The sequence below is a fragment of the Osmia bicornis genome, chromosome 11, assembly GCF_907164935.1.
Source record: "Osmia bicornis bicornis chromosome 11, iOsmBic2.1, whole genome shotgun sequence".
NCBI lineage: Eukaryota > Metazoa > Arthropoda > Insecta > Hymenoptera > Megachilidae > Osmia > Osmia bicornis.
Window position 1 is genome coordinate 8,466,354 of NC_060226.1, and position 17,808 is coordinate 8,484,161.

General features: G+C 34.5%; 2 protein-coding genes across 11 annotated transcripts in view; one reads left to right on the plus strand and one right to left on the minus strand.

Annotated features, from left to right (window-relative positions):
• Window positions 1–9,581, minus strand: part of LOC114873915 (RYamide receptor-like) — a 34,818-nt gene extending 25,237 nt beyond the window's left edge. The window contains exons 1-3 of one of the 6 annotated variants that reach the window (XM_046287734.1): window positions 8,974–9,581; window positions 8,411–8,555; window positions 6,480–6,676 (exon numbers count right to left, since the gene is read on the minus strand). The gene's annotated coding sequence lies outside the window, so the exon portion shown is untranslated. Of the gene's footprint in view, window positions 1–6,479; window positions 6,677–8,410; window positions 8,802–8,973 lie in introns of those variants that run through there. The other 5 variants (XM_046287733.1, XM_029182710.2, XM_046287732.1 and 2 more) reach the window with 5 other exon arrangements.
• Window positions 1–17,808, plus strand: part of LOC114873912 — a 49,500-nt gene extending 31,692 nt beyond the window's left edge. For 2 of the 5 annotated variants that reach the window (XM_029182696.2, XM_029182697.2), the window contains exons 3-9: window positions 11,488–11,662; window positions 11,897–12,014; window positions 12,111–12,255; window positions 12,355–12,442; window positions 12,539–12,905; window positions 13,137–17,476; window positions 17,721–17,808. In XM_029182696.2, the coding sequence (XP_029038529.2) occupies window positions 11,488–11,662; window positions 11,897–12,014; window positions 12,111–12,255; window positions 12,355–12,442; window positions 12,539–12,905; window positions 13,137–16,883 (4,640 nt within the window). In that variant the 3' untranslated portion in view covers window positions 16,884–17,476; window positions 17,721–17,808. Of the gene's footprint in view, window positions 1–4,241; window positions 5,690–10,197; window positions 10,490–11,487; window positions 11,663–11,896; window positions 12,015–12,110; window positions 12,256–12,354; window positions 12,443–12,538; window positions 12,906–13,136; window positions 17,477–17,720 lie in introns of those variants that run through there. The other 3 variants (XM_029182700.2, XM_029182698.2, XM_029182701.2) reach the window with 3 other exon arrangements.

A 17,808-nucleotide genomic window follows, 5' to 3' on the forward strand; every position in this document is an offset into this window, starting at 1 on the left:
ATTAATTCTTACAGAGAAAAAAAAAACTTGTAACACTTTGTATAGCGCACTCTGTATAGTTGACAATACGCCCTGACGAAAGCCGGACGCTTTATTTCCGCTTTGTGCTTCTTCTGCTCCTGAAAGTCGATTTCGTTTTGTTCATTGATGCAGTGAGGTGTCCATATAAAAGGATATCTATTGTGTCTTGAAAGTCTCCTTAAATATACCTAGGATATTCATGTTTGTCTCCCTGTGTTGCGTCATCTTTCTCGTTATACTTGGAATATTGGAAAAAATTTCAATTTTTTTGAAAACTTGCAAATTATCCTACATATCCTTTTATATCTGGCATATAATGATATGAGACGTCAAATCCACGCGGACTTAGATTTTTCTTTTTTAAAAAGACATCGATTGACACTAAGGGTGCTTCCATACCAGACAGTATTTGGATAGCTTCCCTCGGTTAAGGAGGTGTCTAGAGAAACCTCATATTCCTCCCACGATTCACTCATATTCCTTGCGTGCAAAGGCAGGAGTAACCCCTTGACAGCGGATTCTGAACTCACGAAACCGAAATACGAGTGTATCAGACAGGTGATGGAAGGATCCATCTTCTACATTTCTCCTAAAACGAGAAACACCATCTATGTTAACGACCACATAAGTAGTACTTTGCTTTATTAACCCACGTTCGGCGGACCATGGATAAAGCCCCAATTTTAATTACTTTATATTTCGTATTATTTTAATTTTCCAAATTTTTATACGTGAAATTCTTTCGTTTAAAAATTATAATCTGTCAAAGGTGAATTACCGTTTTTTCGTGCATAAAAAATCTCAGAATTCTATTGTGTTTCATTGAAAAACTAAAGAACGTGCTTCAAATATTTTCTCTTCTTTTTAGTCAAGCATTTGGAAATGTCTGCTTGCCTAATTTAGGGAGACACGCGCGTCCAACATTCTTCCAAAACTAATATCATCCACCGTGGTAGGAAACAGAGCTTCTCAGATATTCCTTTCATCGTTGAAACTTTTAACATGCTAAATTCCATAAAAATATAATGTTCAGATTATACCGAGAGAGTTGCATAATTTCAACATCAACGCTTTATAAGATATTTCATAAATTAATTTTGAAAAATTTGAATCGTTAAATTTTTCAAAAAAATAAAGGAACGTGTTACAAGTGTAAATAAAAGATGAAAAAAAATGGCATTGTTAAATTCATATAATCGAAATATGAGATTTGATGTACCAGTTCCGTTTGGTCAGCAGTATATTATTACTCTAGTCTCTCATTTGGAAACTTTCTCGAATTTTTTCAAACAAACGCAGTTTGAGGATCCCTGTAGTTGAAGCAAAACAAGCCAGGTGTGACGAAAACTCGTTATTAAACGGTCGTGCTCGACGGGAACAGTCTAGACAAAAAAGCGTACGAAACAAAAAGGTAATTGAAGTTTAGCTGTGAACTTATTGTTAGTGAAAAAACCCCACGGTTTGATTCTTTGTTAACAATCGTCGCTTTTCTTTGCAAAATAATTATTGGACAAATTTCATTTGAAATAATAATAAATTATTTATATGACAAATGCTGAAATTAAAGACTTAAAACGAAATTATTTTAACCCTTGAACAAATTTACACATACATATGTAGTTACATTCGTTGCTACTGTCTCCTATATTTTAAGTTGAGATTGTTTGAAGATCTCCAGAAAAGTAAAAGACCACCAGGGAGGGAAAATCTCTTCTAAGAAGTCTCACGCGAAGCACAGCTATTCTCTCTTTACCCCTTTTCTCTGATTTTTTAGTATAACAAGAGCAGCAACGACGACCATTGGGGTTTATTTGAAGAAAATCTGAGGGGTGCTATCAAAATCTTGGTCGAGTTTTATTTAACCATATCATCGCGTGCAACTTATTATTAGACTTCTTTTAACCGAAGAAAAGCATAGAAGAAGAGCTATTCAACCACTCTCTTCACTTTCCTTTGTTCTTTATGTGAAAAGATAGGAGGTTCTATGCTAGGCTCGCCCAAGTCTCTCCGCAGGGCGTAGGCTCTACCTCACTCCTCCAAAAATTAAACTCTTTATCATTTTACCCTTTATAACAGAATCAGGCATTCCTTATTCAGTTATAATACCCAACGGTCAGAGAACCCAAAATGATATATTCCCTGCTCGAGGTAAACCAAATTATGATTAATAACTAGAAGTTACGAGGTTCTACTAGTAACATTTTCCTGCGGCTTCCGGTGCTGACCATAGGTCGGTTAGCTCGCACGTCTTCATGTGTCTTGTGGCTTCCGGTGTTAACCATACATTAGATCGTTTGTTAATAAGAATTTCATAATCTAAGAAATTGCAAGCAACCCTCAAATATTAATTTATTGTTGATTTCATTATATTTATTCTTTGGAAAAAAATGAATACTTCCTTAGTACTTTATTCGACAATTTCAAACCTTTCCCACTAAAACTGTATTTTCTGTATTAATTTCAGATTTAAAATAAATCTCATTACATTTGAAAATTATCTTTCATCGTGTAATAAGATCACGAACGCCTTTTTATTTCAAACTATGTGGATTAACTTAAAAAATACAGACAGTACATCTTCGATCCTTGGAGTATTGACGTTTTGCTGTCTCATGGGGTTCGGCATATCGTGGAAGAGATAATTGGGGAGATGTCAGAGAAATATGGTGGGTGAGGCAATAAAAAAAGGCTATCGTTGACCATGCAGATTTTTTTTTGTAAATACCATTGACGTTTTTTGTGATAAATGCTTGTGCACGGTGTGTCGAAAAATAAAAGGAATTTTTAGAGGCTACATATTTCGAATTTGAAGACTAATATTTAAATTGTAATTTTCTATTTCATATTATTTTTATTTTCTAAATTTTATGATGTTCCTTTGGAAATCATTGCAACAGAACGCATTAATACTCGTCGTAAAACCTTGATATCTCATATTCGTGCCTTCTTCCCTAAATAATTTTTCTTCTTTCCAATAAATCCGGTGTCCTGTTTGATTTATCGTGCATTATCAAGAGAAACTGAACCGATTTGATACAGGAATAAAACATACAAAGGACATATATTCTTCGGAAAGCTTAAAGAATTATTAGTAAAGAAAAGGACACGTAGAAGGTCTGTGCTATCAAAAAGGGAGGTACCTTTTTCTGTAGTCAACAGTTTACAAGAAACTGCTGGCTCGACAACTGTTTCGCTGAAAACAAAGGAAGGAAAATCACCTAGAGAAGCTTGATGCCAAATATGCGTTGGAATAGGTCCAGAAACGAATATGCAACATGCAAAATCCGTGAAAAAATATATCAATATGGTGAACATAAAAATATTATTTATACATATAGTAACTGTTAGATACACAACTTAAGGGGTTACTAACGTTGAGTGTAGGTAAAACATCATTTGAAGATCTTTTGTGCAACTATTTCTGAGAAAATGTATTAGAATGAATTATGAAATTATTTATAAAGTACTGGAAATAATTTTATCGATAAATACTGCAAGCAACTGTGCCAATGTAAACTGGATTTCTAAGGTCTTAGAAATAATTTATGGCCGGACAAAACCCTTGAAGAAAAATTTACTGGTCTAGGAGGTCTTCGAGGTTTGACAGACCACTCTAGGATTTAGGCACGTATGGCCCAAGTATGGTGAAAACGATGTACAATAGTAGATATACTGCAGCCACATTGGCGTAACTAGGATTTTTGTCTGGGGGCCAAGTCCTCAAGTGTTCATTCATAATTTCAAAGCTGAAGCAAGCCACCTAAATATCTCCTTCGTTGTTTATCCAAGTATAGTTGCATTTCTGTCTAAATAACAAATGTTCCTCTTACTTATTCCAATAATTTCTGATGGAAAGGAAAGGAAAGGTACTAGGCAAACACCTTGGTCTCCAGCTAGATAGGGCCTATCTAGTTACACTGTGGTCGTAAAATCAGTCAAACGTGAAGATACATGAAATTCGAGCACGGAAACGGTTTTGGAAGATATACGGATAGATAAGGAACTCGGGTCTCGTTCAAGATCTAAATCAGGGTCATATGATGCAAATATTGAAATTAGATTTTCGGTTGCGTGCTTCTATGAAGTATTAATATGTACAGAGACATCTGCGTCGCCCTCAAAGCATTTTGAAATATGCACGGCCCTGGTTAGATCACTAGGTAATTTACGACACTATATTGTTTCCACCAACCATACCTGAGTGCTGCATGTCCCCGTAAAGCTCAGCAGGTAAACTCTAATACCGAGGTCTCATAAACCCTAAAGAAATTTTCAAAATACAGTTACACTGAAGCTTCAAAACAGCTTTAGGAAAACGTTAAGTGGACTGCATTATTACGAAATAGTTGAGAAAGATGAAATTCAAGTTAATTTGTTTTAAATAAAACTATATATTTTTTCAAATCCAATAGTGCCTTTCAGGTGTTTACAAATTTATTGATTGCGGTGAAAGAAAACCCACTCAAGCAGGAAGTACTGATGGAGGTCCTGGCGGAAGTGCCACGTGTTAAACACTGCCTCTTGAAACAGATAGGAAGGGTGTGTGTCCTGTACAGCAGGCTCAAAGGTTGATACATACAACTTCCTGTTCAAAAAGGTCTTCTTTCGTTGCAAATCAGTAAATTCGTAAGCACAGATGACCTCTGCGTGACACCATCATTATGTTCCTAAAAAATCTCTCAATATGCAAAACAAAGAATAAGTACATGCAAAAAGTAAGGTTAAATTCTACAAATTAACAGTTATATATGTATGTATGTCCAATGCCGTAGACAACTACATTGTCAAGACCTACGGTTCGTTCGATGGAACGTAGTCACCTTATGTTACCAAAGCTGTCTATTGTTTCAAATATATTCGCATGAGACAACCTACATATCATTTAGACGCTAAATATGCTTGATCGCGACGAAAACAAGCGTGCTCTTACGTTGGTTCCTGGTATTACATAGTGGCTGTGGACGACTCATGCTACGCATAAAGTATGAGTCAATTACCAAAGCAGTGTAAGATGAGGCGAAATAAATGTTAAACGCAATTATAAGTGCAAATCGTTTTATCAGTGCCACGGATTTCATTCCTCAGTGTGTTTCATATCATTGTGCAAATTTCGTTCTGCATCGTGACATCTGCTCACGAACCGTAACTTTCGTCGTTGGATCAAACTAAATAACAAAGTTGAATTCTCCACGGGACCTAACCTCCTTTCAAAACATATTAATGAATTCGTTGATGCGTTTAAATGGTCAAGGTTCGTGAATTTCGATTATGCCGGAAAAAATACGTAGTTTTTGAAATATTTATCTTTCATTAAAAATATTAAAATTAAAATGACATGAAATATAAGTTTAAATTTGTCCGCCAGTCGAGAATTAAAAGAAGTGTATAAGTATTGAATGTTTCGACCTTGTGAATGGAGTTTCTGTCAAAATGACAGTCAAACTAAATTGTGAACGATTGTGGTAAAAAGTGAAAGAAAATGAACGGGATACGATAATACGATGTGGAAACACGATAACCGTCTGATTGGAGGTTATTTAAGGAGAAGAGTTCTGGTGAAACGAAGAAAACATTGACTCTAACTACTTTTAATGTATCACTGTGTGAGGCGTGTGTTGGAGGTTAACCACATGCGTGGCAATTTCTATGGCGGATATTTTTAAAAGTTGTAAGTATGTATATTAATTCTATTTCTAACATAATTTTACTAATCCAACTAACTAAGAAATTAATTGTACGCATTTAAGAGTAATGACTATTTTATACATAAACGGTAATCTGATATCCTGTATATCAGCTAATTTAATTAACTTTTCAAGCTCTTGATCATGCATGTAATCTTAAGTTAAATGTTGGCCGTGCTATCGGCGACACCAAGATTAATATGTACGTGGTGAATGAAGGATGAAGAATTTAGCGGTGAAAGTCACGTGAAATTAAAGATTCCAGGGATTCGTTTACATCCTTCGTCTGGACTTAAATGTCTATAGTGCTTTATATCGTGGCGTGACGTTTGAATACAGGTCGGTGCAAGGAGCATAAAAAAACTGGACAGACGAGACGTGAGACGTTCAGAAATATTATCTCTGAACATGTGGGATCGGTATAATAAAATTCTATCGGTTTAAGGTTTCTGCGAAGTATCAAACCGACGTGTATTTTTAATTAACACCTTCCTTTTATTTGATTTGTATGATTGATCGAAGCAATCACATTATTAATTAGGCCCGTGTAAAACTAGGGGGTTAGTGGTGTGTATGCAATACCCTTTCTTGCCCCTGTGCCGTTCTGCAAGACTTCTTGTGATCGGTGGACAGTGCCTACCTTACGAAAAGGGCGAGAATATATTTCAATTTAAAATAGTACAGCCTAATAGAAATAAAAAAAAAAGAGTATAATTAATTGATTAACGACGAACGAACAAACTTTATGACAACATCTATCCACATAGTACTCACCGTGTAGTGAACACCCAGCAACAAATTCTCTTCTATGCACTAATTTCTTTAACTAAACTGTCATTGTTTATATGTACATTTATCATGTTCATATGTCAACACGTAAGGTTCACACAGAAGAGTATGTTCCTATTTTCACAGTAATGTTTCTATCACAAACGATATACTGCTCTCAAATTAATTCACTGACATAAGCACTTAAATTAGTATCAATAATGAATAATGGAGTTAACTGAACGGCTTTGCTTTCTTTACTGTGCATCTTCACTCCCACGTGCAAACTATCAGGGATGTAATTTTAGTCGAACCTTTACATTCGATGCCGCAGATAACTTAATGTGCAAAATTTAAAAAATATTTATAATTTTGTTTTCTGTATGAAAGTGAACTGAATATTTCATTTTATCGGTGCAAACTTGAATTTTTGTTTAAATCTGTATCTTAAAGTTACTATATTTGTAGTATAAATTTATTTTAACATAATAATAATAATCGTTTCGTGGGTGCAGGATCTCTAGGGACTTCAAGTTTAATTTAAAGTTGCTGTTATCGATAAATATCGATATATCGAATTATCGTTAACACTTCGGTATTATCGATATTTATCGATAATAGCACTTTTAAATTAAACTTGAAATCTCTAGCGATCTTTTACCCACAAAACAATAATTGCTGTTATATTATAACCCCCGCATAAACATTTTTAAAGGATTAAAAAGTTATGTACCGAAAAATATTATATTATTGTTTTTAGGAATATATCAATTTGGACTACCACTACAAACAATTAATTTTTATGATTGGTACTGGTATCATTTATTATGTGCTCGTAAATATGCAATAAATATCGTTACTATATAAAATGTTTACAAACATACAAAAAAATTGAAGATATTTCCATGTTGTATTTAATTAAATATCTTCAAGTTATCAAAAGGAAAAACATTGGAGGAGATGGTGGTTACTAAATATAGTTTGGTTTAAAAGTCGAAGGTGAGAACCTCAAAAGATATCTTATAAATCAAGTCTGAAACAATAGACATTTTCATTCTAATCTTAAAATAACTTTCTGTTTTCTGATAACCTTCACTACACATGCATAAATTCAATTTTCATTTGTAATGTTAAAACGAAAGTAACAAAATGAAATTTTATGTTTTAAAATACCTACTGTTAAAAATTCAACTGTCTCGAAAATTTTTTGAAATTATTTATAAAATTCTACGGTAATTTAGAATCATTTCATGAACGGGTTAATTCAAAATGTACAGTGCTATATGATAATAGCTACAGCATGCGTGTACCGATTGATAGCATCAGGTAAATTACTAATCATGCGTGCCTCGCATAACGGACAAGTGTTTTCTGTAGAATCAACAGGTCAAATCGAAGTCAAATTCTTACTTTCAGTTCTGTAGCTCGAGCTATACGTGCTCTAAAGCACAATACAAGCCAAAAGAAATATTTGTTAAGAATAAGGCAGCTTTGAGGTTTAAAAATGATATGTAATTCACCGAATGCTTCTCAACTCTCTGTATTAAGTTAAAAATTAAAATTCGTTAAAAATTCTACAAACGAATGTCATATGAACCATATTCAACAATTAGGTAATTAAAATGTTATAATTACACCTTTTACCGTAATTTAAACAGAAAATCCTGAAAAAGAATTGTGAAGTATGGCTATCCGCAGCACCCTCTTTATGCATGTCCCTCTACCCCTGTCTCTCCCATTTCCGCCCCTAGCTCGTTCGCGCATTCAGTCATAGCGTCTCATCCCTCCTCCTCCATTCTTGTCTATTTCAACTTTTTTTTCCTATTTCCCTTCCATTTTAGTCAGAACAAACAAATCAAAATTAAAAGAAAAAAAGGAAACATGATACGTTCGAACGAAGGAGTGAAAGAGCCAGTGATTATGATTACTTTTCTTACGTCATCGAAATATCCACGAAGCGAAAACGAATCGCGCGACCAACCGTCAAACACAATACGTTTGCATGTACCCTTGCGTGTTATGTCATTTTCCTTCCTGCTGGTTCATCGTTGATCGCGTCCACGGTCGCGGTCATTCCCTTTCCTTTCCGTGACCATGCCACCCTCGAATAACGAGAGGATCGGTCGAGGACACAGAGAGGAGATGCGTTTCACGACGCATTCGCGGAACACGTGAACCACGGGTGCAAAGGACAGCAACGATAGTGAGACGACAGTGTCAGGCGAACGGACATGCGAGTTGTCGGAAAAGAGAAAGACAGAGATAGGGTTGGGGTGAAAGATATCCAAAAGAGGGATAAAGAGAGATACTATAGGGAGGGAGAGAGGGTAAGGGATGAATAGAAGGAGGAGGAAGAGGAGGAGGAGGAGGAGGAGGAGGAGGAGGAGGAGGAGGGTGTACGAGTCTCTGTCTTTCTCTGTCCCCTTTTCGTCGCGCACCAAACCGATTGGCAATGTGTAGCCGCGTGCGCCACCACGATGGCCGATCGAAAAAGACTAACAAGAAGGCAACGACGAAAATGACGAAAACAACGACGATGACCAGGACGAGAAAGAAAACGTAGTTTCTCGTCAAACCCACGTCGGTGACGCTTAACGTTGAAGCTGCTCTGGGCGTCGCGGCGCTCACACATCGGCTCACTGAGCCCGAAGTAGGCGACACCGCCGGAACAGAAGACCGCGGCTACGGCCAACAAGGACCGAGAGAGTAAACCGACCTCTCCAGGTACCGTTGCGCGTGCGCCCCTTCTCCTGGTCATCGTCGTTGAATCAATTTTTTAGCTGTTGAAATTTCCGTTAAATTACCAATCGATTCCTTTTTCGTCCAAAAACACTTTTTAAATATTTCAAATGTATCTATTCCCTCGGATAACGTCGTTCAACATTTTCGTTCACCTATTGTATTTGCGTTTAAAACCATTACTAATGGAGAGAGAAATGTGGCGGGGTGGTTTGCAAAGTTATATTTTATTTTTATTAAGCAGGGCTTATCTCACAGTAATTTTTCCTAAAGAATGTTAACTTTTAGCGTTTCTTTAGCTTGTAAACAAATTCAAAGAAAATTACATTATCTATCATTTTTTAAATTATAAATTAACTATTTGTTTCGAAAAATTAATAACAATCCTAAGAATATTAAATATTAAATTTAATTTATTTTCAAAGCGAATATAATAATACATATACAATATATCAATATATATATATATATCTTTTCGTTTTATTTGTATCTAATAAGCTTATGTAAAAATGTCTCAGCTATATGAATTATTAAATTGATAATAATTTATGAATGTGAATTCATATAACTTGTTTCAGGCAACCGTAGACCTTGCGAAAAATCTATATTTTATTGATAAGATATGAAAGTTTTATAATTTCAGTTTAATCTTCCCAATATTCTTCGAATATTTCAGTCGAAAATACGAAAATGCGTGTGCATGCTTGGAAGCTTTTATGTGTCGCAATTACTTAATTGCTTGATACTGATTGGCCTTTTTGGTGGGGGAAGAATGACGGGGTTCTTGGCTCATGATTTGCGTGCTTCGTGTTAGGTAGATTTCTATTGGTTAAATTGCCTCCAACCCCGACGAAGCGCCTAGGTTTTTCTATCAGACACAAATAACTTAGGAAGTAATTCAAAGTATCCTGTAGCATAATAAAATGTATTCATAGCTAAAAACGATATCCAATAAAAGATAGTTAATTTTTAATGTGTTGCCAAGCGAAATACAAGAGAGGAAGAGAGCTTGGTAACAGTGCAAGTTTAGGTTAGGTACGCACTCTGGCGGTGGTTATACCAAACGCTAGCATCAATATGGCTGTTGTTGGGTGAGCAGTGTGTGGAGAGACGCGGTCGCGGTAGTTCCCTTTGCGGTCTGTAGTATGAGGTATGCTGCAGTAGGGAAAAACGTTTTTATATCAGACTAACAAGTTATCGAAAAATTCGACAAAATTAATTTTATTGTGGAGAAAAACAACTAAACAGCATGCAGTGTGAAAACGCTTCGGTGCAAGGTATGCCGTTTCGGTGTTTGCCCAAGTGTTTTTTTTTCCGAATGTTGTTTACGAATATTTAGCATCCAAAAGCACGCTAGTCTTCACACGCAGCCTCAACACACGTTCGATCGATTTGTCGTTACATTTATTGACATTATTATTCAGTGCCTACTAACTCAATTCTCAACAACTGTATCTTCTGATATAATTGTATAAGTTCTTTGTGAAAAATTGACTATGTACCCTCCGACATATGTATACTATTTTCATTTTTGAAATAATTTTAATCAGTTTATCCGAACTATTTAAGTTTTTATTTATTTTCTTTTGTATATTTTTTACAAAAATTTCATTACCTATGTGTATTTCAGTATTATACATGCGGTGACTTTGCTGTAAAAGTTTTTAAAAGTTTCTACAAATTTAATAAGTCCTTAATATCGTTAATGTTTTGCAAAACAAGAATGATAATTTGATAATGTTTTTATATCACGCTATTTGTATCGTTATTTACTTAATGTCGTTTAAGAGCATAAGAAGTTTTATATAATTTTTTTTAAATTTTTCCACATTTGTGTGCGAGTTCTGTTCAAAAATATAAGTGTCTGTGTTAGTGGGTGCGTGAAGCGTCCGTGTTCGAAAAATTTTAAATACTTACCCCCAGACATCAGAGATAATTAACTTTTCCTTCCAAAAAAAATGTTTAATTGCTACTCTTTCTGTGTAAAATCTAATGCATAAAAAATTGCATAAATTTTTATATGTATAACTATTTAAAACAAAAATTCAAACAAGCTTTTTAATGTAATTTTTTTTACTGTGCTTGAAGTATTACTTTAATTAGGTTTTTTGTGTTCATTAGATTTTTATAATTACTTAATTTTTAATTTATGGAAGGAAAAGAGTAATCTATCTTTTATTAGAATTTGATTATCTGTATGGTTGCTTTTATTAGATTATTTTTTGATGATTTTTCAAAATCAAATCTTTCAACATACATATTTATCAATGTGCAGATACCAAAAAGAAAATGATTAAAAATGAAGAAATTCCAAAATTGAGCAATGATGCATCAAGATCATCGATTATTGAATTATTTCCTTGGATTTTAAAATTCAGACAAATGTGCAAATGTATATACACGTACAAAAGTATGGCATCTTTAACAGAACTTATGCAATTTTATGTGAGGTAATATTATTACAAGTTTATTCTAATAGTACTTACAGTTTACCAGTAATATTTTTTTTTCTGGGAACTGGTGAAAAAACTATAAAATGTAGTTTTTACACACCTGTTATACTAATAAGGAATTAAAATTATTGAAGTAATAAATTTAAGATATTTATCAGTAAACTTGTTAAATTATTGTTAATTTAAAATCTTGAAATTTGAAGAATATTTTAATATATAATTTACTTGCAGAAATGTAAGTGCTAGTGTGAATGAATGTTATACAAAGCCTTTAAGAGCTGAAAAATTAAAGGACTTTATTAGCGAAACTTTGGTGTTATTCTTATATATTTATCGGGAGCTTTCTGAGGTAAACACATTTTTTTTATCCTAATTTATTATAGTGATCTAGATCATTTTTCTCAGTGAGGGATATATTAATACAGTCTAACTTATTATTTTTTAGGATCAAAATAGATTCATTTATTTAAGTAACATGTCAGACCTATTAGCACTGTATATAGACATGGAGTTGAAGGCATCTAGAAAAAGAATAGAGGATCGTGATAAAATTTGTGCAAGACTTACTTCTTGTCTCTATGTTTATTTAGGTATGATGATATTTTCACAAAATATATATTTTAATTTAAGTATAAATGTGTAATATCATTAAGAAAAAAGAACAAACATTTACTTAAGATCTCTTTCAGACCATTCAGTTGAGCATTTATTAGATACTTTAATGAAAATACAATTCATGTGTCAGAGCTATCATGATATTTTGGACCCAGTAATAACGTAAGTACAAATCATAATGAAAAGATAGTTTTCAGGTTCCTTTCAAATCAAAGTTAATTAAAGCATGATAGTATATTGTTTTATATGGTTCTTTAGGAAAATAATGAAAAATATTCCTGCACACCCAGAAACAAGTATCATGTATCTCCGTTATTTTTTAATTTATTGCTTGTGGAGGAAAATAAATGATGATGTGGCTGTAAGAAATCAGATAACAGCTACTGCACTTGCATCTCTGGGGCCACTGCCATCTACATTTTCACCAAGTATATTAGGAGATGTATTACCAAAAGTGCCAAAAAATCAACAAAATTCTACAGAAACTCTACTGCAGCACAAATTTGATATAAAAAAACATTGTGAAATATTTCTACAGTACTGCAGAAAAAGCAATGGAAGTGTATGCCAGAAGGACGGACCTGCACCTCTCACTGATTCGTCCAGTAGTATTAACTCAAAAATGGTATTTATATTTTTATATTACTTATTTTTTTTTTTTAAATATCACAAATCATTAATAACATTACTTTGCATACAAAAATAGTAATTTTGTTTTGATAAACATGGATGGTGATGATACAAGTATTACACAACTAACGTTTATCGTTTACATGTACACAGGCGATAAGCTTTGTGCAGATAACACAATTAATTTTATTATGCCAAAACTAATAAAATTTGTGTTCACGCTCAGCCGGAAGATAGCGCAGTTAAACACATAGAGCATGTAGATAATGTAAATTCAGTAATATCAGATAAAACTAAGCAAAACGAGTCTATTTCTATGCTAAAATCTTTGAAATTTCATAATTTGGAAGAAAAAACTAGTTTTAAATGTTTAGGTAGTTTTTCGAATAATATTTCAACAAAGCAAATTAATCCTAATCTTATTAAATCAAATAAAAATTGTTCACAAAGAAAATGTAAAAAGTCCAATGAAATTGTAATAATCGATTTAACTAGCGATGTAGTACTGGAAAAATGTATAAAGAAAAGAAAGTTGAGAAAATTGCCGTGGTTAGAAGAGGCGAAGAAAAGGATTGATATGAAGATAGTGAAGTCATCACAGAAGATGAAGAAGAAAAAGAAGCACAACCAAGAGAATGGAGATCGTATTCAGAATCCACTGAATATGTTAAGGAGTTACCACACGAAAGATACACTTCAACCATCAAATTGCGTGGAAAAAGTCGTTTCAAGGAACGATTCAAACACTTGCCAGTCGGTTGGTGTTAAAAGTAATGAGAATAACATTGAGATCAATGTCGAGTTGGTAAATTGTACAGAGAATACGAGAAAATTAAACGGCACCGAAGTCAATATTAAAGAAGTAAACGTGAAAGTCTCGCCGGGAACTGTTGCGCCAGTTTTAACAAAGATTTTCTCATCGAAAAAGCAAATATCAAAAATATCAGATATCGTTATTAGTAATAATTATTTAAATAACGGCGATGTTTCGAATGTACAGAGCGACGAAAAAGAAAACGATAGATTTAATAAACAGACTGTGATTAAGCGACTGATAGAAACAGACATTTTCCCCGAGTCTGAAGCGTGCGAAAAAGTTGAAAGTTTTAAAAAAATCTGTGATCTAGAAACGGAACGGCCGGGTGTAAATAATACCGCTGGATGTAATCAGTATTATTTGAAAGGCGATCCCGTTAAATCTAATCGTTCTAAGTTTAATGTAATTAGCGACGAAATGACTGAGAAAGTTACATTATCGATAAACGAGGAACACGATCAGGATATTTCAAGTGACGAAACGTTACGCAATGTTTGTTCTAGCGAAACAACAGGCTATACTAATAACATAGTTAATTCTGAAATTAAACAAAAAGAATTGGTCGCGACGCAAAGCTACGATACAAAAGGTACGACTGTTACTAAAGCAGCAGAGACTTTTGAAATCAAAGATACGCAGCAATTATCGCGTGAAAATTCAGTGACAGAAGAAAAGTTTGAATCGCAAACAGAATTGAAATCACTAAAATCTGCTAACACAATGGATGAATCGAAGAAGGAACGATATTGTGCGCAAATAGAATTAGAAAGTTATAATTATGATGAGGCGGACAATGATGTAACGGGAGATAAATCAAGCATTGCTAATAGTAGAGAATCTATTTTCGAATCTTATTCTATAAATAAAAAAGATATTTCTAATACAATTAATGCAACGTGCCCGAGTGAAAATTCTTGTAAAAATTTTAATAAATCCATTGATAAGAAAGACGTTCCTGAAGAGATGTCCCGCTCGTCATCAGAGGTAACGTCGAAGGGAGAGTGTGACAATTCATACAAAGTAACAGATCAGGTAAATGTACGTAATAGTACCGATAATAAATATAATATCGTTCAAGATTCCGAATTACAAGATAGTATCGATGGTCTGTCGTTGTTGGCTAGCGTTTCGCAACACGTACCTCACTTAAAACCTGAATCCGAGGTAAAGTGTGAACAAATAAAGGTAAAAGATTACGCATCGTTGAAGTACACGTGTTACAATCAAATCACCGACGATGAAACGGACACGAATGATTCTTCGAACACCGTGTCTCAGTTATTGGAAAATCCATCCTCAGAAATCATCAACAGAATCGTTGGTATTTACCCGGAGGATGCGTTAAACAAGGTACTTCACGTTGAAGTAGCGTCAAACGACACGGACGATAATAAATTGTGCAAAATAGCTTCTAATTCTGAAGCAGAGGTAAATTATGAAACGGAAATGTTAACGAATAATTTCGCTCCTACAGAGAGCAATACACAGACCGTGAAAGAGAACACAAATGTGATACTTAACGGAGAGACTGTGGTTTTATTGCAGAAGTCACCCAACAGCAATTTGTACATAATAAACAAAGCTGTGGAGAATTCAAAGGATCACATCAACGACGAAGACGGTGGTAAATCGAAGGAAAAATCTTGGGTATCCTCGTCTGAAGAGTGTGGACAGTTCGAAGCAGTTGCTTCCCTGGATCATGCATCGTACAATTTAGAATTAACCTTGTACAATAAAGAATTACCATACCAAGAGAACAAATTCAGTTCAGTAGCGAGAGGCAAAGGAATCAAGGTAGAGCCGGAGGACGGTAATTTCTCAGATTCAAAATCTTATTCTGCAAAGGTTTCGCTATCCACCGAAATGCTTCCCGTCAATTCCCAGATGTATCAGGATGTAAATGCAATGAGCAAATCGATCGATAAGCGGAAATCCTCGAATCTCGCGTACCGTCAGAATATTAAACAGGAGTATAGCAACATATCCAATCACATCCCGTCGAACTGCGTCATTCCGGGGTGCAATAGAATTCATTCGCATTCTCACGACGTCGATGCTCAACACCCTCTCCACATACCCGCCACTCATCCGACCACGTTGCCACAGATTTATGGTAATTACCCTGGAAACGCGGACTTGTGCGTACCGTATCACAAACACTGCACCTCCGTATCGTGCAACCTACAAATCAACAACGCCACGTCCCTTTGCTCTCATTCGAAATCGAGCAGCCCGTGCGGAAGGTCGCGTTGTTCTTGTTTAAATTGTACGTACGATATCGTCACGCATTGTAGACAATGTATACATCCGAGCGCGGATACTCGCGTGTCTTGTATCGAAAGTACTCCGTATTTCTTGCCGGCCCAGTCGCCAGTACAAAGCCCTACCGTCCAGGAGCATGAGAGAACGAAAAGCGAGACCGTGATAGGGAAACGGTACGATGATCAGTTGTTGTGTAAAATAGAGAAAAGCCTGTTGCAGAGTAACACCTTGGAGAAGCTCGAGGTGCAATGCGACTCTAAGAAGGTATTCAGAAAGGAGGCGGATAACAAGTTGCCGTTGAAGAAGAGGTTGAAGGTGCACGCTATGGCGTACGAGGAGGTGCCGATTAAAGCCGAGAGGATGGATAATTATCCTGCTGTGCCTATGATGTCGATAGCTGCTTTAGAAGCATCAGAGAGTAGTCAAAAAAGATCTGTTCTTAAGAGCGAATACCAATTGTTTCCCACTAGCAAGGAGGATCCTCGTGATGGATATCATTGCGATTCTGGCTTAGCGAGAAGAAGTTACTTAAAAGACTCTGCTACACGTCAAAATCTTACCAAAGAGAATACGAGGAAGATCGAACGTCAATTTCGTTCGGCAAACGATCAGCCTGATAGTACATTGTGCCAAGAATCTTGCCTACAACGGACAGTGAAAACGAAAGTGGAGGGCAAAGAAATGAATTTGCCTGATATAACGTCGTTAAAAAGATTCGAAATGGAGTCGATGGGGGAGGATGGAACGTATAAAAAGGCTAAAAAGACACCCTTAAGACAAACGAGAAGTTCAAAGAGAAACGTTCCTAAGGTAAATTATTCTTACACCGATGTTGATCCAGAATGGAATCCGTCCGGTGAGTCAAAACGCAAACGTAAAAAGACTAGTCGATGATTGATACCGCCTCGTTATAACGATTCCCTATTGTAAGAAATGTTTGCTCGGAATTCTAATTAAAAAATAAAAAGCAAGTGTACATTAATCTGATAAGACTGGCATTGTAAAATTTGTAAATATTGTACAAACGGAGGTGAATCGTCACGGGAAGATTCGTGCGCGTAGTACAACTTCTGAAGATCAACGTCAGTGAAGATTTTTTGGAAGGACCTCGATGCGTCAACCTGGAAGATATTTAGAGATCATATAGATCGTACATGTGTTCACGTTAGATTTTATACAAAAGCTATAAAAGATCATTTAATGTTTATAAATTTATTGTGTATAAGACTGGGCAGTATTATACATTCTTTTTCTATTTTTTTTTTTTTCCTTTTTAATTTGCTCACTTATACTTAGTTTCTTAACAAATCTCATTAATTTAATGAATTTAAAATTATTTAAAAATGAATTTTAACTTTTAAAAGGACTAGATTTTGTATATTCTGAAATGAATTACTTTTGTATATACATAATTCTGTACATATACGATATAGTAATGCAAAGTAATAACATGCTGAAATTTCAATTTTATCAATATTCTACTGAAGGTAAGATGATTTATATATTTACAAGTAAAAATAAATTTAATATAATTTAATGTCTACAATCATGAAGCAGGGCTTTCAATATAAATGTTTTATAGAATTCTCAGATTAAAAATAATTTTACATAATTGTTTACAGCGTTGAAAGTATGAATGAATATAATGCATGAAAATACAACTAATTTTGATTTTATTTTCAATTTTAAATTAGTGTTTTCAAAATTTAATAACTGTTTTACATTTTACAGTTCTATGAATTATGTAAATTCAGAGAAATAAGACAACCAGGCTGATGATAAAATTAAATGTTGCCAAACAAGACTTGAATAGGTAAAA